This window comes from Phalaenopsis equestris, unplaced genomic scaffold (genome assembly GCF_001263595.1).
Source record: "Phalaenopsis equestris unplaced genomic scaffold, ASM126359v1 Scaffold000564, whole genome shotgun sequence".
NCBI classification, from domain to species: domain Eukaryota; kingdom Viridiplantae; phylum Streptophyta; class Magnoliopsida; order Asparagales; family Orchidaceae; genus Phalaenopsis; species Phalaenopsis equestris.
Window position 1 is genome coordinate 43656 of NW_018165004.1, and position 13028 is coordinate 56683.

Genomic DNA, 13028 nt, shown 5'->3' on the forward strand with positions numbered 1-13028 from the left:
TGGGGATAAATTAAGTATACCTCAATTTCACACCTTCTGAGGAGGATTTGTTTGTGGTCACACTTTACAGAGTTGCTTCTGACCTTGGTGACTGTTTTGATTTTTTTGTTTCTACCTTGCCCCCTTCTCTTGTGTGTTTTCCCTTGTGTTTTGGGAAACCTTTATGCTTCCTTCTATTTTTACTTTGAAGCCCCTTAGGGCTAATTGTTGTTTTCCGTTGTTGATGGACAGATGATTCCTGTATTGATTCATCAAGCCCATCTTGCTACTCTTGATATTGTAACCTTTCCTTTTACTTCAACATATAGGGAGACACTAGTTTCTCCTTGATGGAATATATATATATATATATCTTCAGGAATTGGGTTCCTCAAGCTGCTAATCAATATAATTTCAGTTTCTCATTGATTGAATGGGCTCCTCCTCCTGAAGGCTGGAGGACATCTAATACTGATGGAAGTTTTTTAAAAGGATATGCTGGCTGTGATGGTGTTTTCAGAAACTCTCTAGGACATCATGTTTTCCATTTCTCCTCACCAACTTGGGCTTTAGATTCCTTAGAAACTGAAATGATAGCAATTTATTGGTCTATTAAAATTGTTGTCCAATGTAATATTGGGCCATTAATCATTGAAACTAACTCCAGCATTTGCATCAAGTTTTTGCAGCATGAGGAGGACCCCCCATGGCACATTGGAAGATGGATAAGGAAAATGCAAATGACTTTTGGTAGCTACATAGTGAAATTTTAGCACATCAACAGGAAAGGCAATGGACCAACACATCTTTTGGCCACTTCTGGTTGATGCTCTGAACAACTTATTGTGGCAAATATCCCATCTCCTGCTTTAGCCTATCTACTGCATGGGGATGATTTATGTATCCCTCAAGTTCACACCTTCTGAGGAAGATTTGTTTATGGTCACACTTTCCAGAATTACATCAAGATCTTGGTGACTGTTTTGATATATTTGTTACTACCTTGCTCCCTTTCTCTTGTGTGTTCCCCTTTTGTTTTTGGGAACCCCTTATGCTTCCTTTTAGCTTTACTTTGAAGCCCCATATGGCAAACTGTTGTTTTGTGTTTTTTGATGGACTGTTGATTCCTATATTGATTCAACAAGCCCATCCTGCTGTTCTAGATATTGTAACCTTCCCTTTATTTCAACATGTAGGGAGACTAGTTTCTCCTATCTGTATATATATATATATATATATATATATATATTATTTGTTTATGTGAAATATTATATCTGAAGGTTTAGTACCTTACGATCAGAATTAGAACGTAATATTAAAAAAATTCAAAAACAACAAAAACAAATTAAAAATTTAAACAAAATGGGAAATAAATTAGATAATCAAATTAACAAAAATCTACAAAGACCTTTAAAAGGATTATGTTAATCCGACAACAGATGAACTGCACTTGACTATTTAAGATCCTGATGTTGCTGTTAATTCATTTGAGCCTAAACCTATTATTGTCCAAATGGTACAAATAATCAGTTCGGAGGAACACCTGCTGAAGATCCTAACTTATATCTGTCTAGTTTTCTTGAAATTTGTGCTACTTTTAAATATGACAGAGTGTCTAATAATGTTCTTAGGCTTAAACTTTTGCCTTTTTTATTAAGAGATAAAGCTAAAGCTTGGTTAAATTTACTAGCATCTGGATCTATCAGAACTTGGGGAGAATTAACACAAAAATTATTGGCTAAATATTTTCCACTCTCGAAAATCGCTAAGTGTAGAAACAATAATACATCTTTTTGTTAGTTTGAAGGGGAATCAATATATGAAGCTTGAGGAAGATTTGAAGATCTTAAAAAATTTTCACACCATGTTTTACCAGATTGGTTAAAAATTCAAACATTTTACATTGGATTAGTAGGATCACTTAGATTTATTATTCAACCCGAACTCAACCGGAATAATAGACGAGTCAAAAACTAAGACTCGAACTAGACACTATCCCGAACCCGAGCCACATTTTCATGCTTATTCGGGTCATGATTAAATTTTCGGGTTTAATCCAAATCGTACCTCAATAATAATCAGATTTAATTCTTGGAGTTCAATTCAAATCTTATTGGATCAATTTTTTACAGCCCAAACCGAGAGCGCTCAAGCGAAGGGAAAAAATTTGGGTGCGATAGACGTACGCAGCACTGCGTATGATATTGAAGTTATACCGAGGATTTATGAGGGTTATATTCGCGGTATAATTCCTTGTAACTTCTCTGTAATCTTCTATAACCTACCTGTAACCTAAAAAATAAGTTTCCTTCTATAACCTACCTGTAACCTAAAATAAGTTTCGCGTTTCTGTTATCATATATTAAAAATTTATTAGTAGGTTACAGAAAATTTATAGAAAGTTACAGGAAGATTACAAGAAGTTATATCATGAATATAATCCCCTTATATCCTCGATATAACTTCAATATCATACGCAGAGCTGCCTAGCCTGTCACTTAAATTTTTCCCTCCCTCTCTCCTCGGAAACCCTCGCCTACCCCGTCTCCCGATCCCTATCCTCTAAGCGAAACCCTAGGTACATGTTCCAGCCCCTCTCCCGATCTGGCCCAAAACCATCGCCTTCGTGAACGAACCCTCAAGATTAGACTTTGCTGAGTAGGCAACGACGGGATTGCGCCTTTCAGAGAGCCCCCGAAACTCCCATCTCCCATCTTTCTCATCCTATTTCTCCCGCTCCACTCCTACCAGAAACCACTGAGAAAAGTAAGCCTGTTCGCGCCATTCTTCATCATCGTTCTACCCGGATTTACTAAATCCGCTGATTCACAGGATTTGTAAATCCGGCATTTACGGCCGAAATCCGCGAAATCCGGAATATCAAAGCGGCGGATTTATTTTTTCTGAACTGATCGTCTGGCAAGATTTAGCCTAAATCCAGGTTAAATCCTGGTGTAAATCTCTTGCCAGACTGCCCCTAAAAAGTTTGTTTTTGGGCATTTATTCCGTCTTATTTTATTGCGCTTATTGGTTGTTTCTCTTGTATGGTTTTTGCTTGTTGTTTTAGAAATCCACAACAATATAAAAATATGCCGAGAACAACTAAATTGGAGGTTCCTGGTTGTCCTCCCGTAAGGGCATTAACCACGGATGTTCTAGGACTTGTTAAAGGTAATGACCCATAAAATTTTTACGTCTATCATCTGTTATGAAATTTTTTGCCTGAGTTGTTTTCTCTCTTTTTTTTAATCGTTTAATGCTGTAGTTGTGGAATCTCATGGAAAGGTTGGGACTCCAAAGTTGATTGAGACATGGGGATCTCCTGATGCGTCGCGATCCGTGCTTGCAACTTCCTTTGATGATCGCCAGTCTAATCCGGTTAGGTCATCAGTGCATATATATATCGTATATCTTTTGTATGAATTTGTCTTAAAATCCATTTTCCATATTGTGTTTTCACCAATGCCACTAATCTGCAATTTGGAAACTTTAGCAAGTTGTATAGGAAGTCCATGTAATGCCTTGGACCTGCTGTTCAATTAAGATTTTTAGTAAGTTCTTTCAGTATATTTTGCGCCCTTCTATGTTGACATGCTCTTTTCATATGCTACATTTCAGAAAAGAGATGTGCCACCAATTTTCTTTTGCTAATGTACCTCATAATGAGGCTAAAGTTTGAAAAAAGTTAGCATACAATTGTATTTATTGTTTTAACAGTTGTTGATGGGCGTATAAGTGAGTCGAGTCGAGCTTGTACCACCCTCATCTTGGGCTTGATTAATTAATCAAGTTTGAGCTTGAGCTTAATATTATGAGTTTGAGCTGGCCTGTGAGTTGGCTTCTTTATTATGAAAGAGAGGAAACAATATTAATTCGCTCTAGTGTTATAAAAAAAGAAAAAGAAAAACGAGCAATTAGGAGATAAATAATAAGAAATCACTTTATAGAAACTATAAATTTCATTTTTAAAGTATCTTTAATAATTTAAAAATTAAGTTTTGAATTTTTATTTTTATTTTTTAGTATATTTTCTTTTAATAAATTTTAAACATGCAGGGTCTCGAGTTAATGAGTCGAGTTGAGGTTGGTTTGAGCTTGTTTTGTTAGCTCATTGAGCTTAGCTCTTGAGTCTCTTATCAAGCTTAGCCGAGTCAGCTAACCAATCGGCTTGGCTCAGTTACACCCCTAGTTGTTTGCAAAAGCAAGGGCATTGATATTAAGTTCATGCATTGAGCATTATCCCACCAAAAATCTGATTGATGTTTGTTTCAACCTTTTTATATGAAGATATAACATAAATTTATATTTATTGACAAGAAAACCTTGTCATAGACATTGAAAGTGTTGTCAACTAATTACAATTTTTTTTTTATTGTCTTCACCCTTTATTTTAATGAGGGCTTTTATTTTAGCATCTTCATCTTATTCTTTATGAATATTGTTCAAATCATGCACTTCAAGTTTGCTAGTAGAAGATTGAGAGAATCTTGCAATTGTCTAAATATTTTTTGCATTTCTACTTTAATATTCTTTGTACTAGGTACGTCTCTTCTTGTTTCCTTGCTCAGTTCTAACTCTTCTATGTTCATTTTTCTTGACGTGCAAACTGTTCTATGCTCAACCTGAATAAGATGCACGCATAAGCATTTACCTATCTATTCTGTTGTTTTTGGGCGTTTCACTGTACCTTTTCTGGGTTTCTTCATTGCCATATGCCTATGTACAATTTGCTCATGACTTATTCTGATCATTAAATAAAATATTGTTTAGAAGAACTTTGTGGTATTGTTACATCTCATGGATATCATTTTCATTTTTCTAAAGAACCGAGTACTTCCAAATTGTATTCCGGCCTTGCTCTTTAAATCAATATCAATGAAAGGTTATTTGTTCTTTAAAGGCTTCTGTTTGTTTAGTTGTTTTCAGATTTTACAAAGAACTACTATTTAATTGCAACTTATATCCTACAACAAATTTTTGTCTTAAACATCCTTTGTCGCATGCTTTTGCATTTGATTCAGTCACGATCAACAGCTATTTACATTTTAAAAAGAAAGATTAGCAATTATAAGTTGGTTACTAAGTTTTTGTGAGTTGTTTTGCAGCTTCTAGCAGTTGCAAGAAAAAATGGTGTGGTAAGTTTTCCATGTGCTATGTTTAATTTGCTGCTAAAGCTCGTAACATAAAAATGTGGGTGGTTATATTCTTTTATTAATCGCATTTATTGGATTTTACTAATTGTAGCTTGAACTTCTTAATCCCTTCAATGGAGATGCTTTGGCTACAATTATGGTTGGTGAACTTGGATTGGCAAATCATTCTGTTGAAGAAGATCCAGTTGTGGGGTTGCACTTGTTCAAAACAAAGAAGATTGAGTTATCCTCCGGGTAAGTGCTTTTCTTGTATATTTTATGTCATTTTTTTTTACAGATTTAGCCAATTGAAATTTGCAAATTAAGACTTTTAAGATGCCTATAATGTGATAGTTGTAGGATATATTTCTTAGTGGGAAGGCTACATGGTTGTAACGCATGTAACTGAACTTATAGCTTCATGTTTTTTCTAGTTAGTCCATTTTTATAACCTTTTTGGAATGCAGAAATGCTAACATTGAATTTGCTCTATTTTGTAATTATTCATGCTTGTACCTCATGTTGGCCTTTTGTGTAAGCTTTCTTTTACTTAAAGATGCTCAGTAAGCTGTTATTCTATGAAAACTTTCTTGTAGTTATCTTTACAAAAATCCCCACTATAGCAAAGAATAGCTATAATAGCCTCACAATACTTGACCTTAATATCCTATGTTTTGCCACCATTTGTTTATCTTTTGGTTCGATTGCTGATTTTGGGTTGATTGCTTATCATCAAAATTGTGCTTTCTGCAACATAAGACATAATTACTCCAACTTAACCAAGATATACTAAGATGAGTTTTTTTTATTTTTTTTGGTGAAAGATATGTAATTTATAGTTTTTTTCCTTTCTGCGTTATAACATATATGAGAATTTTTCTTTTATTTTTCTGTTCCATTTACCATGTTGAACTTAGTAATGTATATAAAGAAATAAAAAGCTTTGTGTCTCTGCTCATTTGATGTTTTGCAAGTTTCCTGGTTATGGCTTTGTGAGTCAGGTTAGGTATACTACTTATATGTACAGAAAGAGGAAAGATATGCTTGAGGTCAATTCCATTGAACGAGGCATCTCTAGGTGCTTCAGCGAACTGGGGTTTAAGTCCTGCTGGTAAAGTTGTATGCTCATCAGTAGATTCGAAGGAGAAGTATGCTTTATTTGGAGGGTACGTTAAGTATAATTCTCTTGAAAATAGTTGCCAACTTTAAACTACTGTTGCCATTTAATTCATTGTGCTGAATCTGATGGGATACAAACATTTTTTCAATTATCATAAACTTAATATATCATTTATCTTGTTGTGATTCAGAAAGGGCATGGAACTTAATATGTGGGATCTCGAGAGCTTTACCAGGATTTGGACTTCCAAACTTGTGGGTTATCATATTCTTTTAATTTGATACATCAAATTATCATATTTGGAAATGCTATTTGAAGAAATGAAACAAATTTTATTTATTGCTTTCTTTGAAGCCTCCTGTCAACATTCTTGGAATATTTTCTCCAACGTGTTTCACTGCTGCTGCCTACCTTAGCAAGGAAGATCATCGAAAAATTGTTGCTGGGACAAACAATTATCAGGTATTGACTGCCATATTATTTTGAACCTATGATAGATGAAAATATGCATTTTAGAACTCCTACATATTTGTTTGAAGAGCCAAGTTTTTATTCCAAATTTGACTCCTTATATTATTTGTACATGCCTTTGCTTTATGCATGGGCTTCTAATGTAGCACCCACAATTCTTACATATAGAATGTCCGCATTGAATTATGTTTAGCATTGAACTTACGCTTAATCTCCGAAATTGTGACCATCTTTGTTGACCTGTAACTTATATGTGTATTGGTTAACATTTGTCGATAGGGACATTTAATTTGTCATTATAAGCTTCTACTTTCCTTTTGTATGTTGCGGGATATGCTAATAAAGGTCAATCTTCTTTTACTTGCGGATTGACTTTTGTTTTCACTGAATAATTTTTCTTTCTTTTCTTGTCACTTATCTGGCTGTTTCAAACTTAAAAATATCTCACTAATTCATGGGATTAGCTATTTTTTTTATAAATTTAATAGAAAATTTAGGTTTTCATGTAGAGCTGATTCTATATTTTTGTCCTTTGTTTTGGCAGATCCGTCTTTATGATATTTCTGCACAAAGGAGGCCGGTAATATCCATTGATTTTCGAGAGTCTCCCATTAAGGTGGTCAGGGAAGATCTGAATGGCTATACAGTTTATGTGGGGACTGGTACTGGGGATCTTGCTTCCTTTGATATGCGGACAGGTGATTAACTTAATCAAAGCACTCATTACTGTTTTTCTTGTATATTTTTATATTATACTTATTTGTACACTTGCATGGGGTTTTCACTGGCATGATTTCCGTTCTCAAATAGTAGTTCGGAATCATTGATAAATATATAAACATTGATTTACTTTTTTGCTGGTTGAAGAACTGTTTGATGTCATCTCAGCGAGATACTCTGTTCACCTCAGAATCATTTTTTTTTCTTTTTTGCATGAATGTCAACCGTCTCTGTATCTTTTAATTTTTCTGGAACTTTTGTGAATGTTATCTTTTGCTATGTTTCACTTATCTTCTGAAGTCAACTTATATTGTTTGACTTGAAAGATGCATAGAAATTCTATTTCTACTATCGAGCTATCGATTTGACACAAATTTCATTAATATTAAAAAAAAAATTTAAGCAAAATGCAAACTCATGGCATCTAATATATTGATTGAGAATAAATTATTTATATAGATCATAAAAGCCAAAATACATCTAAATGTATGTTTTTTAATTATTTATTTTGCCTATTAAGTTTTAGAAGTAAAGTGAACCACACTATTTTGCTTCTCTTTCTATAAAAAAAAATCCTCCTATCTGATTAGGTTTCACAACTTGGTTTTTTTTTTAGTTTTTTATTATCCATTTCATTTAAAACAACCTCAAGGATAGCATGTAGTTTTGTCGATCTTCAAACTTCTTTGGGAATTGGGTGAATGGGCCATCTTGTTAGCGTTCGACATAATGATCAACCATATATGAAGAGTAAGGAATGGGCTAAAGATTAAGTTGCCGACGAGAATTTAAGAGCAACCAATCACATATGCAATAAACATATGAGATTTATAGTGATTCTATAATATGAACCATCTCCCTTGTGCCAAATTTAGGCAAAATATTTTATCATGGAGAAATATGAGCTTTCATTATAATAGTCATATGAATTTCTACAATACAACATGTATAAGAGGTAGAGGTGAAGAGAAAAAGAGTGAGATAGGATAGAGAAAATAGCTGATTAAGAACATTGTTGAATAGAGCATTACGTTTAGAACCAAATTGTACTTCCTTTGATTGGCTTGAAATTGCAAGTAGAAGCATGGTTTTGGATCCAAAGTTACAAAGAGTACCCTAAAAGGCCAAGAAGCGTGTAGAGGTTCAAAAGCGTTGATAAGTGTTCAAAAGGACCTTTCCGTGTCTGAACTTGGGGTATTTATAGTAGTGGGATCTTTATGATGAGTTAGCTAGAATCGATTATAAAAAAGCTCAATGTTTGCTTCTATGAAAGGATGATAGTGGGTATACAAATGATCGTTATAGTGCATCCATGTTTAACTCCTGGGAATTGATTGTGCTTGGCTTTCTGCATGGTGATGTTCGTGCAGCCTGAAAGGTGTTTTATCATGTATCTGAAAGGAATTCTTGCATCGGATGGATGCCTGAAAGGAATATATTGACTCTAAAGTAATACTGAGTAGAATTGTGAGGATGAACTTGAAGCCGAGAGGAAATGAGTGAATGCCAAGTGGATGTAGTTTTTCAGGGGTTTGTAGTATAAAGTTGTTAAATATAAAAATATGGCTTTAAGTTGATCTAAAATAGCCATTTATGCTTGATTGATGGAATGATATAATCAGAGGAATGATTTGAGGCTGACATTTCTTGTGACAAATTTATAGTGGATGGAACATAATACTAGAAAGCCTTGCTAAGTTGTAGGCTATTGCCATGTGCAATAAAAATGTCGCACCCTAGCTGAATCTCCCTTAGTCAAACAATGGTGTTGTGAGGTAGATGAATTAGTAAAAGTCAATTCATATCAACACTCATCCTAAAGCCCATAAATTATGGATGAAGCAGTTGAAGGATTGGTCTCACTAAGTCGTCATAAACAAATACTTTATGATACAATAAATCCAATATTAATTCATATCAAATACACACGGAAAATAATTAATTCACAAATCATACAAAGCTACTACACCAAAATATAAAATGGACATACCTAAAATATCTTTACAACCATTAAAAAAAAAATAAAAACTTTACAATTCAAAATCAATTGGTTAATTGTCATATTATTTCTTATCTCTCTCTGAAAGCAGCAACATAATCTAGAATAAGCTACGAACTTAGTGAAATAATAAGTGCTAACGTAAAATTTCAATCTACAAGAAAGAAATAATGTGCCTGTTAGTCAATTGTTAGTATGAACGACGACAGTAAAGAAACAAACATGTTTTAATTTATGAAATATACGAAATATGAAATAAGCGCGATGTTAGAAGTAATCAGTAACTATTAAAATGTAATTAATAATGGTTTTATTCATTTCTTATGCAAACATATGCATGCCTTTATTTATACTTTCACTTTTTTTTTTGTTTGTTTTATAGTTTTAGGAACGCCACATTGTATTTGCATATGCTTTCACTCATATCATTTAATTGGGTCATCCCCCAGTCCGTCGACCATGTAACTACTAATAAAGGTTGATCATCCTAACATCGCAGTTTTCAATAGTCCCCCTTGATAATAATTGGTCTGCTCAGACCTTAATATAAAGTCATCAATTTAATAATTTTCCTGTCATTTTTTCTTGCACGGGTCATCAATAAAATAATCTATATAACACAGCACTTATGATTTTTTTTTTTCTGTTATAATAAATTTTATATGTAATTACTATTTATCTGAATGTAATTGCAAATTACAAACAAATCGCTTTTTTAATATGCACAAAAATATAATAATATCAGTAATATTAATAGTTTATATTTAAGCTTGTTTTTATAAAATATACATATAGGCAATAGTATGAAAATTTTAAATGCCCATTTCATGCGTCAATAGTTAATAAATGAATATAAAATCAATAGGGGTAAGTAATGATTTGATAAACATAATGCTATTAAATTTAGCATTTGATTATCTCACATGAATTGATGGGACAGCCTTTCGATGAGATTCTCTAGGCTCGTTTTGAGCTCACTATCTAGAATACACAACTTAAAATCATAATTCTCTCAAAGTTTTTTGGAAATTCTTACTTTATCCTTAATTTTGCATATTTATAATCTCAATTATAATTATACCTGTATTTGACTTCTCCACATATAAGCTTTTTCTTTTACTTTTTGTCTGTTAAAGCTAAAACCGACATTCTAATCCACAACAGTCGATGCTTGACCGAAACTATAAATTCCTTAAAATTGAAATTGAAAATAAAAGAATTTTATCATTATTTCATTATCTATATATTATACGACATTCCAGTTTAATTTTCATTTGGGCTGCATTGAATATAGTGTTAATCTTTTGTAACAAAGTTGAAACATCGTCTCAAAGTTTCTTGCAGGAAAACTGCTAGGTTGTTTTGTAGGTAAATGTGCTGGTAGTATCAGATCCATAGCTAGGCATCCAGAGCTACCACTTTTAGCTTCTTGCGGTGAGTTTCTTCTGTCTTTTTTTATCATTTGTACATTTACCCGATATTAGTGTCACTTAAAGCTTGTAGCTTACATGCTTATAAAATTTTATTTACTTGTCTTCACCTCCTTGAACTTCAATTGTCTTTTGTAGGACTGGACAGCTATTTGCGCATTTGGGATTCCAGAACTCGACAACTTTTATCTGCGGTATGTTGTAATATATGTATATGTTGTTCTTGCAATTTAGTGCTCCCTTCAAAGATGAAAATGCAGAATATTACTTTTATTCTGCCAAATACTTTCATATATACACAATATGTTTGCCTGGTTTGAGTGATTCTTTGTCTTCTTCCTTTCCTTCATTTTATTAAAATATTGCACTTTTTTTGGCAGGTGTTTCTCAAGCAACATCTGACAAATGTGGTGATTGATTCACATTTCTCTAGCGAAGGTCCTCTCTGTCCCTCTCTCCCTCTCTCCCTCTCTCTCACAGGAGAAATTATTACATACGGAGCACGTACGTAGCACGTACGTAGCACTGCATGCGGATTCCAGTAATATGTCGCCATGTGTGATATATCGGGCCCACCTCTTGCGGAGATTATTGAAGTGGAACCACAGAGGTTATTGGGAGGGTAATTAGGGGTTCTTGGGGGTTATTGGAGTATTAATTCTAATAACGCCACAATAACCTCTCAATAACCTCCGTTATTACACTCTCAAAAACCTTCGAATAACCTCCTCGGTTACACTCTGCAATAACCTCGTAATGGCACCCCAATAACCTCTCAATAATCTCTGTCACCTGCATAACCCCCACAATAACCTCATAATAACACTTCAATAACCCCTCAATAATCTCCGCGGGTTTCCTTCAATAACCTCCACGTGGCGGCATATTACTGGAATCCGGATGCAGAGTTGCGTAAGTGCTCCGTGTGAAATAATCTCATCTCACAGACACAATAATGTTGTACATGTATTTGGTATTGTAGCATCGTTGTGTTCTTTTTGCCTGTGTTTAGGATGGATTTTTTGGTCATTAAACCTGGTGACTTTTCATGCTTGATAATAACGGACTTGATTTTTTTTTAAATACAAATATTGAAATTTCTCATTTTTCTTGTTCATTATGTGTTGACTAGTGATTATGTTTAGAACATAGTCCCTTGAAAACATCTATTTTGCATTTTCTTACAGTTCCTTCAGGTGATGCTAATGATCAAATACATGTTTTGCGGATGACGAGCAGTCCGCAGCAGGTTGTTTTAGAACAAAGGAAGAATCACCAAGAGAGAAGAACCAAATTGATAGAATCAAGAAAAAAGTTGGGGAACAAAAACCAAATGTTTGTTGAAGCTTTCGAACTTAGCGCAAGTGATAATGAAGACATGGATAGGCAAACTCACTTGAAGAGAAAAGAATCATCCAAGGTGAACAGCAAAAAATCTGAAGGGAAAGATGGGCGCAAAAATTTAAAGAGGAAGAAGAGCAGAAGTTTAAACAATGAGGACTAAATAAAAAAGTGTCAACCAAGTGACGCAGCATGATAGTTAGCAATGCAGATGTGGGGTCATCAGGCTTATAAATTTAATTTCCTTAATGGTGTTCCTAGTATTAGAGTTTCTACTTTCTTGTTTGTTTATTTTTATTCAATTAGCATTGTGTGCAGAGGGGTTATGTATTTTCGGCAACTTAATCTTATAGATGGAAATTTGAATGTTTTATGTAAGGGGAAAATTATTATTTTTATAATGATTTTTGAACAATGTGATTTGTAATCTGCATTTTGGGCTTGAACATTTTATGTTTTAATTAAGTGTATAATTTGCTTTCTCATTCATGTTAAAAAAAAAAATTTCTTTGTGCTGCTATTGGTGAGATTGGGCATAAAGAAAGTTAATCGTTAAGGATCTGTTGAAAAAAATTGATAGTTATTTGCAATTATATTTTTATAGTATTAATATTTATATGTCTATCATACAAAATATAGTTTTTTTTAAAATTAAATTCTAAAATATAGTATTTACTTATATAGAACCTAACATTTTATTGTCTTTGTCCTTCGTCCTTCTTATTCAAGTTATTTTTTCTTAGTCGAGAGTTTCAAGATTTTGCATATGCTTTTTGTGTGTGTGTGTGGAAACATGAAAAACATAAGTTCTTATTGAGGAGCGTGTATTTGGTACA

The 13028-nt window shown here is 33.4% G+C and overlaps 1 protein-coding gene across 4 annotated transcripts; it reads left to right on the forward strand.

Moving 5' to 3' along the window:
• Positions 1 to 2471: 2471 nt before the first annotated feature.
• LOC110029339 (WD repeat-containing protein DDB_G0290555) lies at positions 2472 to 12559 on the forward strand. Of its 4 annotated transcripts, none has more exons than XM_020731583.1 (13): positions 2472 to 2745; positions 3047 to 3150; positions 3245 to 3357; positions 5085 to 5114; positions 5224 to 5366; positions 6113 to 6277; positions 6422 to 6485; positions 6586 to 6693; positions 7247 to 7400; positions 10766 to 10855; positions 10990 to 11045; positions 11232 to 11289; positions 12039 to 12559. In XM_020731583.1, exons 2-13 carry the CDS (start codon positions 3069 to 3071, stop codon positions 12353 to 12355), a joined length of 1380 nt encoding a protein of 459 aa, XP_020587242.1. In that variant the 5' UTR covers positions 2472 to 2745; positions 3047 to 3068; the 3' UTR covers positions 12356 to 12559. The 4 variants fall into 4 exon arrangements, with proteins under 4 accessions (XP_020587242.1, XP_020587243.1, XP_020587244.1 ...); XM_020731584.1 differs by lacking the exon at positions 2472 to 2745 and adding an exon at positions 2753 to 2920; XM_020731585.1 differs by lacking the exon at positions 2472 to 2745 and having other exon boundaries at positions 3059 to 3150; positions 3265 to 3357; positions 6139 to 6277.
• Positions 12560 to 13028: the final 469 nt, after the last annotated feature.

Bases quoted from the DNA above. Each gene is read 5' to 3' on its own strand.
- LOC110029339 (XM_020731583.1), top strand. From the start codon at position 3,069: ATGCCGAGAACAACTAAATTGGAGGTTCCTGGTTGTCCTCCCGTAAGG. The intron at 5,367-6,112 runs GTAAGTGCTTTT...TTTGTGAGTCAG, and splicing joins AAGATTGAGTTATCCTCCGG to GTTAGGTATACTACTTATAT. The intron at 6,278-6,421 runs GTACGTTAAGTA...GTTGTGATTCAG, and splicing joins AAGTATGCTTTATTTGGAGG to AAAGGGCATGGAACTTAATA.